The 15205-nt window shown below is 37.3% G+C and overlaps 1 protein-coding gene across 1 annotated transcript in view; it reads right to left on the minus strand.

Moving 5' to 3' along the window:
• Positions 1-11839: 11839 nt before the first annotated feature.
• The window catches only part of LOC105356240 (glypican-5-like), a 78859-nt gene continuing 75493 nt past the window's right edge, over positions 11840-15205 (minus strand). Inside the window, exon 8 of the mRNA XM_023965014.1 lies at positions 11840-13697. Coding sequence (XP_023820782.1) covers positions 13510-13697 — 188 coding nt within the window. The 3' untranslated portion in view covers positions 11840-13509. The remainder of the gene's footprint in view (positions 13698-15205) is intronic.

Here is a 15205-nt window from a genome sequence, read left to right on the forward strand (position 1 = left end):
AATGATTCAGTATGATGTGAAGAAGAAATCCAGCTTAATACTTAAGTGGGGAAATTACTGTATATTTTTGGTACCTGTCCACCCCCCCACACACACCCATGTCCACAGGGGACACTTCTCCAGGATCCCCCAGATCAAAGCAAGAAGCCAGACTCTGGACATCCCTCTGCAGCAACGCTGTTATCTTTCGTATATCACAACTGCAAACTTTTTCAAACAACATTTTTTTTGTCTTCTGTTTCCTGATTCACAATAATTTGACTAAAGCAATATTCAGAAATGCAATTTTGAGCTGAACTTTCCTAAAATATGTCCTCTATCGTGAGAAAAATGCCAGGAAATTATTCTTAGTTTTGGTTCCAGCATAGTTAAAAAAATCTTACTCTTAGGAGCCTTTTCATATAGTTTAATTGTTTTTATTTTTTTGTCCACCCATATTTACAGGACCAACAATCATACAAGCTGTACAAAAATAATCATGTTATTTTCATTCTTTTTTTTGCAGGGCTCAGGAATATAAAAGCACAGAATGCTCTTAGTAAAGTCACAAATACAGTTTTATGTACATAAGCATCATTTTTAAGATGTAAAATGCAAAAACCAACACCTCCAACAAAACAGTTGTGATTCAGTGTTGTATAAAATGACCATCTATCAGCCTCAGCATGATTTGGCTGTAAATACCATTGTGCAGTTTTACAGATTTATTCCGTATTTATAGAGAGATCACTGTGTTATCTCTCTTAAACCAGTCTCACACAGGGCTCCTCACAGCCACTATTGATTCTTGATCCGCTGAGTTTTTGTATCAACACATTCACTATAAAGTTCTTTAGAGTGGGCACATTATTCTTCTAAATGAATATGTAAATATATCTATTTTGCTTTACCCTTTACCTCACATGATTACAAAATTACAAATTACAAAAATACAAGTTACAATTTATCTTCGGCTTTACTCCTGTGAATCATGAAGCTTGAGAGCCTGATGTTGTTGTTTTATGCAAACGCAGCCTCTGTATAGAGGAGAATCTTTCTCCAGCTGCTGAAGATAAGTGATGAGAGAAAAATAAGGAACTGCTGATAAGTGTAAAGGACAAGCAGATTAAAGTGAAGATTTTTTGTGAAAAAAAAAGGAAAACTTTAGTTTATTAAGTTTATCTTATAATAAATAAGATAAAAAGAGGAAAATTGATGAATCAGTCACTTTAAGAAGATGACAGATAAATGGGAAGGAAAAAGTAGCACAAAAACTGCACACATATTCAAGACAAAACATGTTAAAAGTAGAGAAAGAAAACAGTCAAAGTATTAGTTCTGGCAGAGCACAGGCTGTGGTGAATATAGGGTTATTGTGTGTTTTTATGCAGATCTGTTTGAAGACATTCTTTCCCTTTTTATTAATAATGCACATGAAATACACAAAGAAATAAATTTAAATGTAGAAATGATAACTTTTTGTATCTTAATAAGAGTCAGATTTTCTTTACATTTCTCACAGTTAGACAAAGTCATTGCGAAAGTTTGCCATTTTTGTTTTTCAACAATGATTTTATTTTTAATAATCAAATGACTAAAGTATGGAAAAAAAAAACTTATTTTACTACAAGACAGTAAGATTTTACCTTAGTTAAGGGTTTTGCTTGTGCCTCATTTTCATCTAACAAGCATAGTCTCTTGTCTGCATGCTGTTTTTATATTAACACCCCCCTTCCTTCCTATTGTCATATCTTGAAGAATGAATATCTACTCCCCTCATCTGCTTCTTCCTGGGAAATGTTGTGAACTCACTGGAAACGTGACAAAGCTAAGGAATTATGATCCAAGTCCTTCAATCCAGTTACAGGTTTTAAAGACGCTGCTTTGGTTGTGTCTGCACAGGTTTTGAAACATCTTAAGCTGCTCTCAACGTGCTGTTGGTGTTGCATAGTTATGTTACAGATCATAGGCCTGAGTTGCATCACCTCCCTTCACACTGACCTCTGGAACAGTGGGAAACCCAAAACGCTGTGAGGTTCTCATCTCTCTATGAGGAGACCCAAATTATTTTCCCAATAGGACTTTTGATTACATGCACATTCCTTCAACATTCCTCAGCATTCCTCTGAACAGAGACGACTTTATTGCATTACTCCTTTCAAGCCAAGTTTTCTTTGGGATACTGAGAGAAGAAAAGTTGATAATGTCTGTGCTGGCTTGGCTTGATCTTAAGAGATAAGTTTGTAAGTAATTTCATAAAATCAAATTAGAAAAAACAAGTTTTTTCTTAGCACAAATAAACTCAGGTCAAGTTTGTCTTAAAAATGTCACTTTGCCCCCTGCGATCGGTGGTTGGCTTCACTAGAAATCATCACTTAGTTAAAAATCTGCACTTTATAAAACGCTGAGACCTAACTGACGCTTAAAAATAAAACAAACACAAGTCTCTTACAGTAAAATGGAAGAATTTGATATACTTATTCTTCTAATATAGAGTAGGTGTAGTTTATAGTTTAGTTTGGTTGCTGGTACTTTTTACTGACAGCTATCTTGTGGCAGCAGTTAGATGGATGGTTGCATTTGGACTGGATGACTGAAATCGTTTCTTCCTTTTTAATTATCTCAATATAGATTTTCGTGTAAAGTAGAATCAGGGATTCAAAGTTCTAAATAAAAAAAAAAACTTCTAAAAAGATTTAAATAATCTAGAGCAGTCTTTATGTGAAAAAAATCTATTTGTCAAATCTACTTTTGATTAGATGCCTATTAAAAACAGTAAAATTACTTAATAAGTACTAAGGCTATAGTTTTGAGCAGGATGCCAGCTCAGATGAGAAGAACAAACACACACATTGATCTATTCATCTACAAGTGGATGTGTCATAATGGAGCGGAAAAATGAGCTTGTGGCCCACCCAGCGTATTTTCTACGCAACAAATATCATCTTTTTCTTCAACGTTTTTTTTTGTCTGAACCTGATTCACAATGATTTGGATAAAGAAATAATCACAAATGCAATGTTAATCTTAGTTTTCTTTAACCTTTTCATCAGTGTGTCTTTAAACCTTGTACACTTAAACCTGATAACCACGAATCAGGAGTTTAGTCTGGAAGACCATTTTCCCACAAGGAGTCTGTTCAACCAGCAATGTGTTTTTGTGTCATTACTGTGGTATTAAACCAGTCTGGCATGATGCTCTGGGAAGAAGCTTCAAGCTTTGGTGGCTCTGCAATATTGATCACCCCTCTCCTGTGACCTGTGGAATAGGACAGCAGCCGGCATCTCTGCATCTTTGATCAAAACCAATCAATGAAACCCCATCCAGCTTATTCCTTAATTTATTTTGAGCTACACATAACAACCAGTCTGTAGTTAACACCAAAACATTAGTAAGTAAAATTTTTACCTAAAAAGGCAATACTCACAAAACTACAATCTGATTTTAGGTACTCAGAGTAAATGCATTGGAATAAAAATCCAGGAACACAGCTAAAGCAGTCATAAAATATTCAGGTTCAACCTGGAAGTGTTAGCGAACCTGAGAGAGAGCAGTGGTGGAATGGCACCCATGGGACCAAAAGAACATTCACACCAGTGCTCATCCATCTCCAGGACATAAGGAAGGAAGCTGCCTGTGGCATGCCAACAAGAGCGGACCTGACAGAGAAATTCCACTGGAGATGCAAGTCGGGCTTGAACTTATGTGGCACCCATGCAAACAAATTCTCACAGAAACACAACCACACAAATCACTTCTAACCTCAACTACACTTCACCTTACACTCACACCAATAGCAACCCCACTGTTTTAACTGCAATGGGGTTTCAAGCTGTTTTTCCAAAAGCTAGACTTCCATGCTTAATAATGTTGAGGGCCCACTGCTGCACATAATTACAATACAATTGAATGGCATTAAACACAGAAACTGCTGATTTTTATATGTTAAGAATTTCTTGTAGCCTTGAACATGAAGGGAAATGTTTAGTGTGTATACACCAACTTCACACATCAACTGCTCTCTAATGCTTCACAATGATTTGAAGCAATTTAATGTAATAGGACTTAATGTATTAATTTGATCATTGAATCATTTTAATCTATTATTGATACATTTTTTTTTCTAAAGTGAAATGTGCAAAAACAACGTGTAAGTCACATATGGATATGCTGCTAAAATAGTGCAATTTACTAATTTATCAGCCAATCAAAGCATCTTATGGAATCTGAAACAATTTGCACAGAGAGCTTAGTCACTCCTGCAAAACAAACAAAGCAACTGTTATCATTGCATAACAGAAAACATGGAAAATGTCCAGTAAAATACCCCCAAAACCTAAAAAAGGGATGCTTCAGCTATCATGTCACTCATGACCTTTTGCTGTCAGAAAACACTGACCAAGCATGCTTGCTTCCAAATGTTACCTGGGGAAAGACTCTTCTCTCCAAAAAGATCACAGGGATTCGTCTTACTGTATGTTAGCAAAACTGCATCTGAGCAAAGTCCCTTCGGCAAAAGAAAGAAAAAAAAAAGACATTTTGGTCAGAAGCAAGTAACATGATGCCAAACTGTCAAGCACTTCATTTTATTCCACCTCGCTTTACTGGAAAAGGCAGGATTTTAACTGGTTCTGAAGCTATGGGACTTGGGGACCTGGAAGTAATTGACCAGAACATGAACTCCTCATTACACAAATTAGTCTAATCTAAGCTCCAATATGGAGCTGTGCAGCAGCTCCAGAATAGGAAAAACTGGATTATTCATGGTTTCAACTAAGGAGATCTTGTAAATTTGATTTTAATTGAAATCCCTTTTGGACCTAGATTGGAGTGGATGGGAGACCTCCAGGCCACCGGTTTTAACTGAAGTGCGATTGTGTCGTCACAGACATCTGGTCTAAAACTTAATGCCAAATCTCTGTGAAAATTACTTGTCAGTAGAAATAAATTGGCAGGTACCAAAAGTTTAAAGAACAGCAAATTTTTATAAAAAAAAAAAAAAAAAAAACATGGATAGATTATTTGTGATCTGACCATGGCACTTTCCTTTTTATTTTGCTCAAATAGCATAGGATAATAAGTCAATCTAATTAGACTCTTAGTAAGAATCTTTTTTGGAATCATTTTGCATGTAAGCACCTCTTTGTAAGAACAATGCGGAGGGGGCATGGGAGAAAGCACTGTGTTTTCTGAAAGTTTCTTGATGCTTTTCATCAGCTGACCATCTTTGCTCAATCAGGCTTGTCATAGAATTTTTTGTTTTCTTGTTTTGCTTTACCATTCCTGGCAATAAAGTTCCTTCCAAACATCCTGGGAGATCTGAGCAAAGAAAAGGCAATAGTAAATAGTTTCATGACTCTATTTGCCATGTATCTTCAATTTACATCTGCAATCAGAAGTTTTTTATCGTATACAGTAGATACATATGTATAAGAACATTTTATTGAATGTTGCGTTCTGTTTTAGGGTTCTTTTTAAGTGACTGATCCCGGAACATTAGCGGCTACGTGCATGGATGCAGGAGGAGTCTGAAACTGAACACTCAAAATTTTCTGAAGTTTAGGAGGAAAGAAAAACTCCATATCTGTTAGCAGAGTATGGTGCTCAGTTTAGTGGGAACACACATGTGGACTGAATTATATATTGGAGGTTGTTTGATTGGCCACTCTGCATGTAAATCAAGTAACATACTTCACAGCAAGGAATACTGATTGACTGATGGCAATTTCATTAAAAATATGGTTTTGTTTTCGGTTTTATCTGTTATTAATGGTCCGCGATCTACCCACACTTCTTGTGATCAATCGGTCAATCGTGATAATGTCATGAACATTATTACATCCATGATATAATAATTTGACTGTTATATATTTGCAATATTTAACCTTTTACCTGTATTTCCTGAAAATTTTATATGGCACTATCTCGGCAGGGAAAACTCAATACTTACACAAAATCTGTTTTATTATGTCCCTGCTTTTGCTGTATTTAGGAAAGTTTTGTCAAAAGACACGTCTAGAGCGCCTTCAACCCATGCAGTACAGCCAGTCAAAAGAATCTGTGAACAAACCCATAATGCCCTCACTGTGAGGTTGAAAGCGATACCAGCAAGCTGCTCCGTCTCATAGCCTGTGGTGTGGTTGTTGAAATGTTGCCTGTATTTTTCTTTCATAACAGGAAGAATAAGTTGGGATTCTTGTAGGATCTGAAATTATTGCACAGCTGAGTGGCTCTTCATATTTGATGTTGTTTCTCCTGAATGAGTTGCCACAGGCAGCAATCTCCAGCACGCAGGATGACTTGTACAATGCGAAAACCTTTACAGTCCTGGCATGCATGACCGATTTGTAGACGCACGTGGGCCTTTACTGCGTGTCACCGCTCAGGAACAAACTGATGTGTTTTGCCCCGCAACAGTTTTTCCCACCATTAGACAGAAAATGACAACAGTCTCATGGCAACTGTCGGGGGGAAGCACCATGTGTTATGCTGTTTTTCTGCCCACTTCCAGCAGAACAGCACATGATGAGAATCACAATTGACAAGTGAGAGCAATCAGCAGCAAGCAGGAATAAAGCAAAGTTCTTTTATCCCTGTTGAGGATTTGACTTCTGCCAGTATTGCTGATGCTCGTTTTAAAACTTAAGACCTACAAAATGAGTTTAATTGAAGTCAAACCAGTCAGCTCTAAAACTCTCAGAGAAAAATACTAATTGGCTCATGAAGCAGGGTGACATATCTGGATCTGGCAGTGACAGCACACATCAGTCTGCTGTAAAAGAAGAGGGAGCTCTGTACAGAGACTCATGGATCCAGCTGACACTTGAGAGCCAGGAGCTGCAGGACACCCTTCACTGAACTGAATAGTCTGAAAAGCTGTTTTCAGTGCTTTCTTCCTTGTTTTGCTTCCTTCAACGGGTTGTCACAGCCATCTTTTCTCTGAAAAGGTAAAAAAGTCTGTAGTGGAGTCTGATTTCTCAAACATCTTTTGAAAAAAACTGTTGCAGCCAGATCTTAAAGTTTTAACCTCTCAAAGTAAACGTCCTTCCCTGTCAGTTAACACCACATCTTCTCTTTGCTGAAGGAATAAATATATCTCATTTTTCCTTTGTCTGCCTTTCATCGGGCATATTTGTGTGTTTCTTTGTGAGATTATGTAGGTGTGCACATGGTGACACCAGGGGACAAAAACGCTGATGTATGCTGCCGTTTTAAATAGCCCAGACAGACAGCTGAGCAGCTGTGACCTTAGGTCCCCCAAACTCTCAGTTACACTCAGTGACCATGCTGCTTCTTAAAAAGTGTTCATGCGTCTGACACAGAATCATCTGCAGCCCTTTTGGAAGAAATTCTTGCCTTCTAATTTAGTTGTATTGCTTCCAGTTGTCATCCCTCTTTCAAAGTGATGCTTTGTTAGGAACGCTGTAAGGGGAGGATGAAGGGTTTTCAGCATTAGCAGCCACATTATGAGGGAAAGTATGAGACCCAAATCTCTGTTTGGACTTTCATCTCCCCTCTATAACCAGACTCACACTCAGTTTCATGGTGACAAACAAAGCGTTCTCAAAGGATTACATGCACTGTGTGCGTGCAATTAGAAATGTGCAGCTGAGAGCCTGAGTGTTGAAATAAGATTACTAGTGTGTGATGATTTTTGAATTCACCTGGACAATGCTTATGGAATAATAATAGTTCTCTTCTCTCTGGTTGATTGCTAAAACAGTATTGAGACTTGGAAGGCTCTGCTGTCTGACTTCAGCTTCATGCTTTAATGGTGACCTGTCTGAAGACCAAGTATAGACATTACATCAAAAATGTGTTAGTCAAATGGTGCTTTCTGTGTCTGTATGGACTAAGGGTAAAACGTCAGAAAGAATTGCAAGTGATGGTAACAAAAAATTAGTAACTCAGGACTACCTTCAACCCTCAGGAGCCTCTGAACTCACTGGTGAGTTTACCAAGTTTACCATGACATCGTCTGTTTACAATGATTTGACACCACCACCCCCTCCCTCCATAAGTTTAGTTTCCATTCAAAAATTAACAGAGGGGTATGACACATAATTGTGACATCCCTTGGAATAAATCATTGGACTATTGTATAAAGTTTAGTGGAGCTTTGTCTGTTTTTTTTATTTTTAGACATTTTTCCCAAAGTTTTTTCTTTATTTTGTTTTTGGATTTATACATTTTTATTGTGTCTCTACATGTTTTACCTTTCTTATAAAAGATAAAAACTGCTTGATCTCAAATCTTGTGATATTTGCTGTAAAAAAGAAAAAAATGTACCACTGAAAACTGTGTTCAATGCTTTCAGGTGCATTGTGAAATTATTGTGTGAAATAATGGAAAATGTTTGTATTAAAGAAGCTGTGGTGTACTAAAATGCTGATATTCAGTATTCAAGCCAAATAAAAATGTTTTAAAGATAAAGTCATAGAGAAAATTATGAAGTGGTAAAAACTTCATGTAACTGCATGCAAACGTGTGTAAATGTGCGCTTTGGGTTTTTACATACAAAGCACTTGTGTTCATGCGTAGCAACGTGAGTTTTTAATGACTGTTTTTTAATTGCGCTGCCATTGAACGCATGTTCCAAGTTCAACTAGGTTGAATCCTGACTAATCAAGGACTTTGGGATATGGCTTATCTTGTGAACCCAGACACGGAAATGAACCTGGCTACGTCTGCATTTGTTTTTGCGAATAAAGATAAATTGAGGCCACTCCCCTGATATGATGGAAATCCATACCGGCCCTTTCAAGGACGCTAGCAATCACCCTATTTTCATTTCATGCCAAAATCACGAGATTTGCACCGCTTCAGCATTTTGCACCAAGCATCATCCAACTGCAGGTGGCGGGATATGCACTAGTAAACGGTATAAAAATTAAAAGAAGAAGCCCCTCCCTGCTTGTCCAAAGAGAATCCCATGGGCTAAATGTTCGTTTAAGAACATTCATTTAGAGCATTCTTGAACAGCTATCAAATGCCCGATGTGTACATTGCTTAATGGTAGCCATGCAAGGTGCCATCCAAACTACTAGTAGTGGTTTTGTGTAATGCCTAAAGACACTGACATGGGCATGAAAGAAGGAATTGAACCTGCAACCTTCCTATCAGAGGTCAGTCCCTCTACATTTCCTCCAGAGCCACAATGTGTGATGTAAAATCTTCCTCAGCTGCTTGTTTATTACTATCTTTGGAACATTTTGGTGGAGCCGTTAAAGATTCAGCATGACACACCTTTACTATGAAGTGACTAAATATTTTATATTTTTTAGCTGATGTGGTAAATTAAAACATGCAAACATGTAAGTGTTAAGTCATTGTGAATATGACAAAAAAAACAACAACACTGAAAACAATATCTGGAGGATTTAGAAAAACAAAGAAGTTAATTACATTTCAAATGATGAAAATAAGCAGGATGTAAAATTCTTCATAAACCAGCATAAAATGGTTAGCCTAACATTGTTTCCTACAGGGTAACCTTCTTAATTACACAGCCTTCTTAATTATAGAAACAGTTCATTTGCAATGTCTTGTTAAAACATGCAAAACTGACCTTTGAATTTCTCTTCTTGCTTTGAATGCATCTTTTTACAAAAAAAAATAAAAACAGAAAAATGGTGGTGCTTTTTTTTAAACTCTTTTAAACTGAAATCACATTAGCTAGCAGTGTTGAAACAAACTAAACTGTACCCAGGCTTTTGAAAACAGGCTCTGTGAAAGCAGCTGTGGCTAAGAAGTCAGTGTGGCTTGTAGATAACTATCTTTATGTCTGCACAGTAATTTTTAAATACCATTAAAAACTGTTGCTTTATGTCAGAGAACTGTGTATATTCTTATAACTGTCCTGAGTATTTTACACTACCCTAAAGGATTCACAAAAAAAGTTGCAAATCTGTGGAATCAGAATTGGTCCTAAGCGATTCATCAAGCGATTCAAAATAAATATTTTGCTACACTGCTTGACCTTGTATTTAGATTGAAAAACATTTTTTAATAAAGCCATCATTGTAAGAAATGACATTGTGGAGGAAAATGTTGTACCCCAAATTTAACCTCTAAGACTTATGATATGACTGTCATCATATTTCAGCTTGAATAAACATTAAACAACAGCAGAATTATTTAAATCACCTCCTCCACACTCCACACTTCAGAACAGTGTCACATTTCTACAAAGCACAGGCCAATTCAATTATTGATAAACATCTGCATAATTTAACAAGGGGGGCAAAATTAGCACCACCATTGGCTGTAATGAAGTATTCTTCCCCCATTTGGCCAAAAATGTATCTGTTGTCTCTCCTTCCAAACTTGATAGCAAAAATTTAAATCATTAAGGACTCAAGGCGGGGAAAAGACAGTCCTGGAGAAAGTGAATGCACTTCGATATTTACAGAAGCCGTCAATTTTAAACAAATACATTTTGCACACAAATTTTTGGGTAAATGATTTACTTAGAAAATGAGGAACTTTTCACACTTGATGCAAATGAAAGATTTGCCTTTAGCACTTAGGTCGACAGGTCGTATTTTTCAATCATAACTGCTTCTTGTCATGTGTGTCAATAGTGAGTTATGTTTTTATGCCAGCCCTATTGAAGTTTTGCACACACCTATGGTTTTTCTTTGCCGTTGCCAAAGCAATGACAGATGGATACATTTAGCAAAATGCTCCCGAGAGCAGGTCAGCCGGAGACAGTTTGTCTCATTTGTGACTGCGTAAAGTAAGATCAGTATTACATGAAAAAGTTTTAGCCTAAATATTACAATCTTATCAATTTGAAACGTTTTACTATTATTTAGAGACTCACTTATACGAAAATGATGTTTTGGGTGTTCTACATGTGTTCTAGTGGCAAATGTCCAATGATGGAGGACAAGTATTAAGAAAATTAAGCTCAAAATTGTATTTCTAAGTATTTATTTATTTATTTAATCACGCTCTCAAAAGCTGGTTGTTGTGATGTTGAAGCTACAACAGCAAGCCACAAGCTCCCTGCTTTGCTCCATTCTGATGCATCCACTTGCAGACAAATGTACATCTCTGCTTTCCCTATCTGAGCTGCACTCTGGCTTAAAACTGTACTGGTGGATAGCTCAAATATTGCTCGCCATTTTTTGTTACACTGCTAATGGTAGGTTGGGGGTGTGAGGGGCTGTAAGCTAGCAGGAGAATGTGTAAACAGATGGATGCTGGGAAGTGAAAATCACAGTCCTGGTCACAACTCAGAGGCAAATCTCCAATCTGTCACAATGTCACTCTTGTTTTTTAGAAAAGACAGTTTTTGTTTTGTTTTTTTAATGTTGGCTAAAATTGCACAATCATAATTAAAAGACCACTGGAAACACTTTTAAAATAGCGTACATCAAAAGACGACCATAATGGGATTTTTAAAAAGCAGATTTTGAAATATGAGAGGTTGGACACAGAAAAGTGAATAATGACAGCTTGGACAAAATGAAAACTTTGACATGCTGTTTGTGTTTTCAGTTTTTAGCAGATGATTTGGGAAATGACTGCAGCTAAAAAAAAAAAAGAAGACATAAAGTGACAAAACTGACAAACACGCCCTAACAAACATGTCAACCACAATGCAATCTTGTACAGCAGTCCCTTAAATGTACAAATCACCTACATGTGACACATGAGAGTGAACCTGCTATTTACCCTCATTGGATTTACAGAGATGCTGTTGAGACACAAAATTAAAGTGCAGAGCACTTTTACTGGCGTTTAACTATAATGAAACAAAATGCTCAAAATCAGAACCAAAATTCACTGACAAATAACCTAAATTAAGTGCATTTTTACAAATGATAGTGATGAGGGCTCAATAATTCAATCATTTTGGGAGAAATTGTTTGCAGAGCATAACCGTATAGTGATGTATTTCAAACACAGAACTAGCCTAGCAGATCATTTTAATTTTAAGTTCTATATTTCAGGCAGTTACATTTTTGAGTGTTTGTTGTTTTCTACTGTCCATCATGCATTTATTGTTCCGTTCAGGTCAGAAGATTATCTAATGCACAGGATTAAAAAAAAGAAAAAAAGGAAACATCGCGGAAACAAATTGTTTCTTTAAATAGAAGACTCATTTTCATGTAAAATTGTTTGACAGATGGAAACAAATTGAATTTCCCAGAAAAAGTTATACAATAAATGATGAAATAAAGGACTAAGACTGAAAAACTGGCAGCAACTACAACAGTTCAGCAAAACTTTTTAAACGACAGTTTATTAGCATTTGCTACTCTTTCTCGTCTTGTGAAATTCCAAACCATTGACAAGGTAAATAGAATATCATGCCAGAAAGTTAGGAACTATGGGAAAAGTATTTCTTTCCTTTTTTTTTTGCAGTAAATGTATTCCTTTGAGGACCCGAATTTTTAATTTGGCACCTTTTATGTTATAAGTGAAGCCATGTGCAATTCAACAAACAAACACTTAACAGGGAGCACGACAAACATATAACACAACAATGTGCAAACTCTTCTCCAAATTTTTTCCCAAAAATTTAACAACCATACATCTCATGACGTTGGGTGGAAAACTTTGCATATCCTTGCTTTATTTCTGACAACCATTCAATTTGAACAGATTGATGAACAGTTTGAAACCAGCAAGTTGAGCCTGCTTATAGCTATGTAAAACAAAAATCAAATGACACATTTAGCTTAACCACTTAAGAGCTGTTTTTTTCCTGATCAGAACCTCATACATTCCATTAAATCTTTCCACATATAAACATGACTTTCACACAGTAACACACAACCAATTTATCTGCACAGTATTTTTAGACCCACAGTCAAGCCTGTGCCGAATCTGTGAACTCATTACATTCTAATCCTTGTGACGGCACACAGCCATTAGAGCATTTCAAATCTGCTGTTCTGGGACAGGCACCTGGGATTGATCGACCAGTCTATCATGGATTCCTTAATCCCTAAAAAAGGAATGAGTTTAGCGTTAAAATGATCTGAATTCTAATACCTGGCTGGCAAATGGTGTAATGCTGTGATGAGGTTTGTAGCTTAAAACGTACATAAAATCAGCAGTAAAAAAAAAAGAAGACAATTGTTCTGTTATTTGTGGCATGTTTGTGTGTAAATTTTGCAAAAGTTCTTAATAATTTTGCATCCTTAATCACAAAGAGTATGTGGGTGACTTGAACAAAGAGCTCAGGAGCTTCTTTGCATACAAGTCTAGCTCCAAACAGCGTTTTGGAAGCAGTAAGTATAATTCTTTGTAGATGAGCAAGCATGCAATCAGCTTGTGCAAACAGCCACGTTGATGATGCTGTCGATGTAGGCCACCTATCTGCAGGTTCCTAATGCTGTCCACATGGTGCCTCATATGACATTTCTCTCTCTTGCCTTCTTTAGCATTTATCTACATTGGCTGATGACAGAAGTGAGAAATAAAATAGTGACATGTTTATGACTTGAGTTCCGTGCACGTGTTGGTTCCGCAGGGAGCGTGGATGAAAAGGTGGAGACACAGACAGGGCTGTCTTCACAAGAGCATCCACTGCAAGCCAAGTCCAGCAAAAAGCAGTGCAAGGCTGCAAGGCTGAAGCCAGGAGGCAGATGGCGAGCCCCCTATCACCCTCACTGGCGGGGGCTTTGAGGGGTTTTCTTTTGAGCTGTCGCCTTCTGGCTGTCTCCCCGTTGACTTTGAGTCAATAGAGACGCCTCCGTGTGCTGGAAAAGACGAAAACAAAAATCAAAAGACAGAAACAAAGATAAATACTCTATAAAATGTAACTGAGTTAATACTTGTCTTAGTCATTTGGCCTCATAAAAATGCAAATCAGGGAATCATCACCATGTAATCACCATTGATGTTTGCAAGGGTTTTCACACATCAAAATGCTGATGTATGGTTATGTCTGTTCCAGTCAGAATGAGTTCATATGCACATCAGTTGAAGCATAAGAATAGCTCTTTGAGTTGAAAGTGTTCATATTTTGCTTTCAAGTGAGATTTCTAATATATTTAAATGTAGCTATGTGAGCTACTATTCAACATACAAATAGATCCACATAGACAAGTACCTCTTCTATTGTGTTCTTCTATACCTCCAGTATACCTGAGGATCCAGCAGCCTCAGCTGGGGCATGTAAGAGAAAGAGATGCCGGTCTGGCTTGCCAAAGAAGGACTGCAAAACACATACTGTGTGCTGCAGGTGTAAGAAATATATCTACAAAGGCAGATTTACATGCTACCCTACAAGTGCTAATTAGTTGACTGAATTTTGGTGTTTGGTTCACATGTTCACATTTTGGATTGTATTCTTTCTTACTTTGTTCACTGACCAAAAACCACCACCAATGCAGTAAACAATAATACAATTGACAGTATCACAGCAACGAGTGGTGCCTTGAATAAATAATAATCATAATAATAAAGGTTTGGATTTATCTGCGCTTTTCCAGACGCTCAAAGCACTTAAAATGTTTCCATTATTCATTCATATTTGGTGATGGTGAGATAGTGACGTAGCCACAGCTGCCCTGGAGCAAACTGACAGAGGCGTGGCTGCCAGTATGCGCCTATAGCCCCTCTGACCATCACTGAGACATCCATACGCATTCACATAGGCAGGGGATGGTGAAGTGTCTTGCCCAAGGACACAACAACGGTTGACAGGGGTGGCAGGGATCAAGCCACCGACCCTTTGATCATTGGCCGACCTGCTCAACCGCCTGAGCCACTGCCGCCCAAATGCAGTCTTTCTGCCAGGTGAAGAGGAAAAACTTATCACACAATTGATAGTAAATGACAAGTTGATTCTTCAAGCAAAATCAGATTTGGTTTTTGAAAATTTAAATGAGCCGCTTACATCAGGGGTTTATTGAAGACGGGTCATTTTGATCAGGACGACACGGTGTGTAAACAGAATATGAGGACAACAGGAGGGTTAAAGACGGAAATTATCATCTTAAATGTTCAATGTTTTCAAGGCAAATTTCAGTTGTCTCACAGTATTTTACTCTAAATTGTATGGTGTCAATTCGGCGCCTAATGTATTGCGCATCAAAACTGTAAAACCGCGAATCAAAACCCCTAAACCGCCAATTAAAAATGCATAAATTGAGAACCAAAACCCACAATTTGCAACCAAAAGATATGACCCAAAGCACAATTGTATTCCTCAGCTGCTAATTTGTTTTCTCACGATTCTCAAATTGCCGTTTTGAGTTGCGCT

This window comes from Oryzias latipes, chromosome 17, assembly GCF_002234675.1.
Source record: "Oryzias latipes chromosome 17, ASM223467v1".
NCBI classification, from domain to species: domain Eukaryota; kingdom Metazoa; phylum Chordata; class Actinopteri; order Beloniformes; family Adrianichthyidae; genus Oryzias; species Oryzias latipes.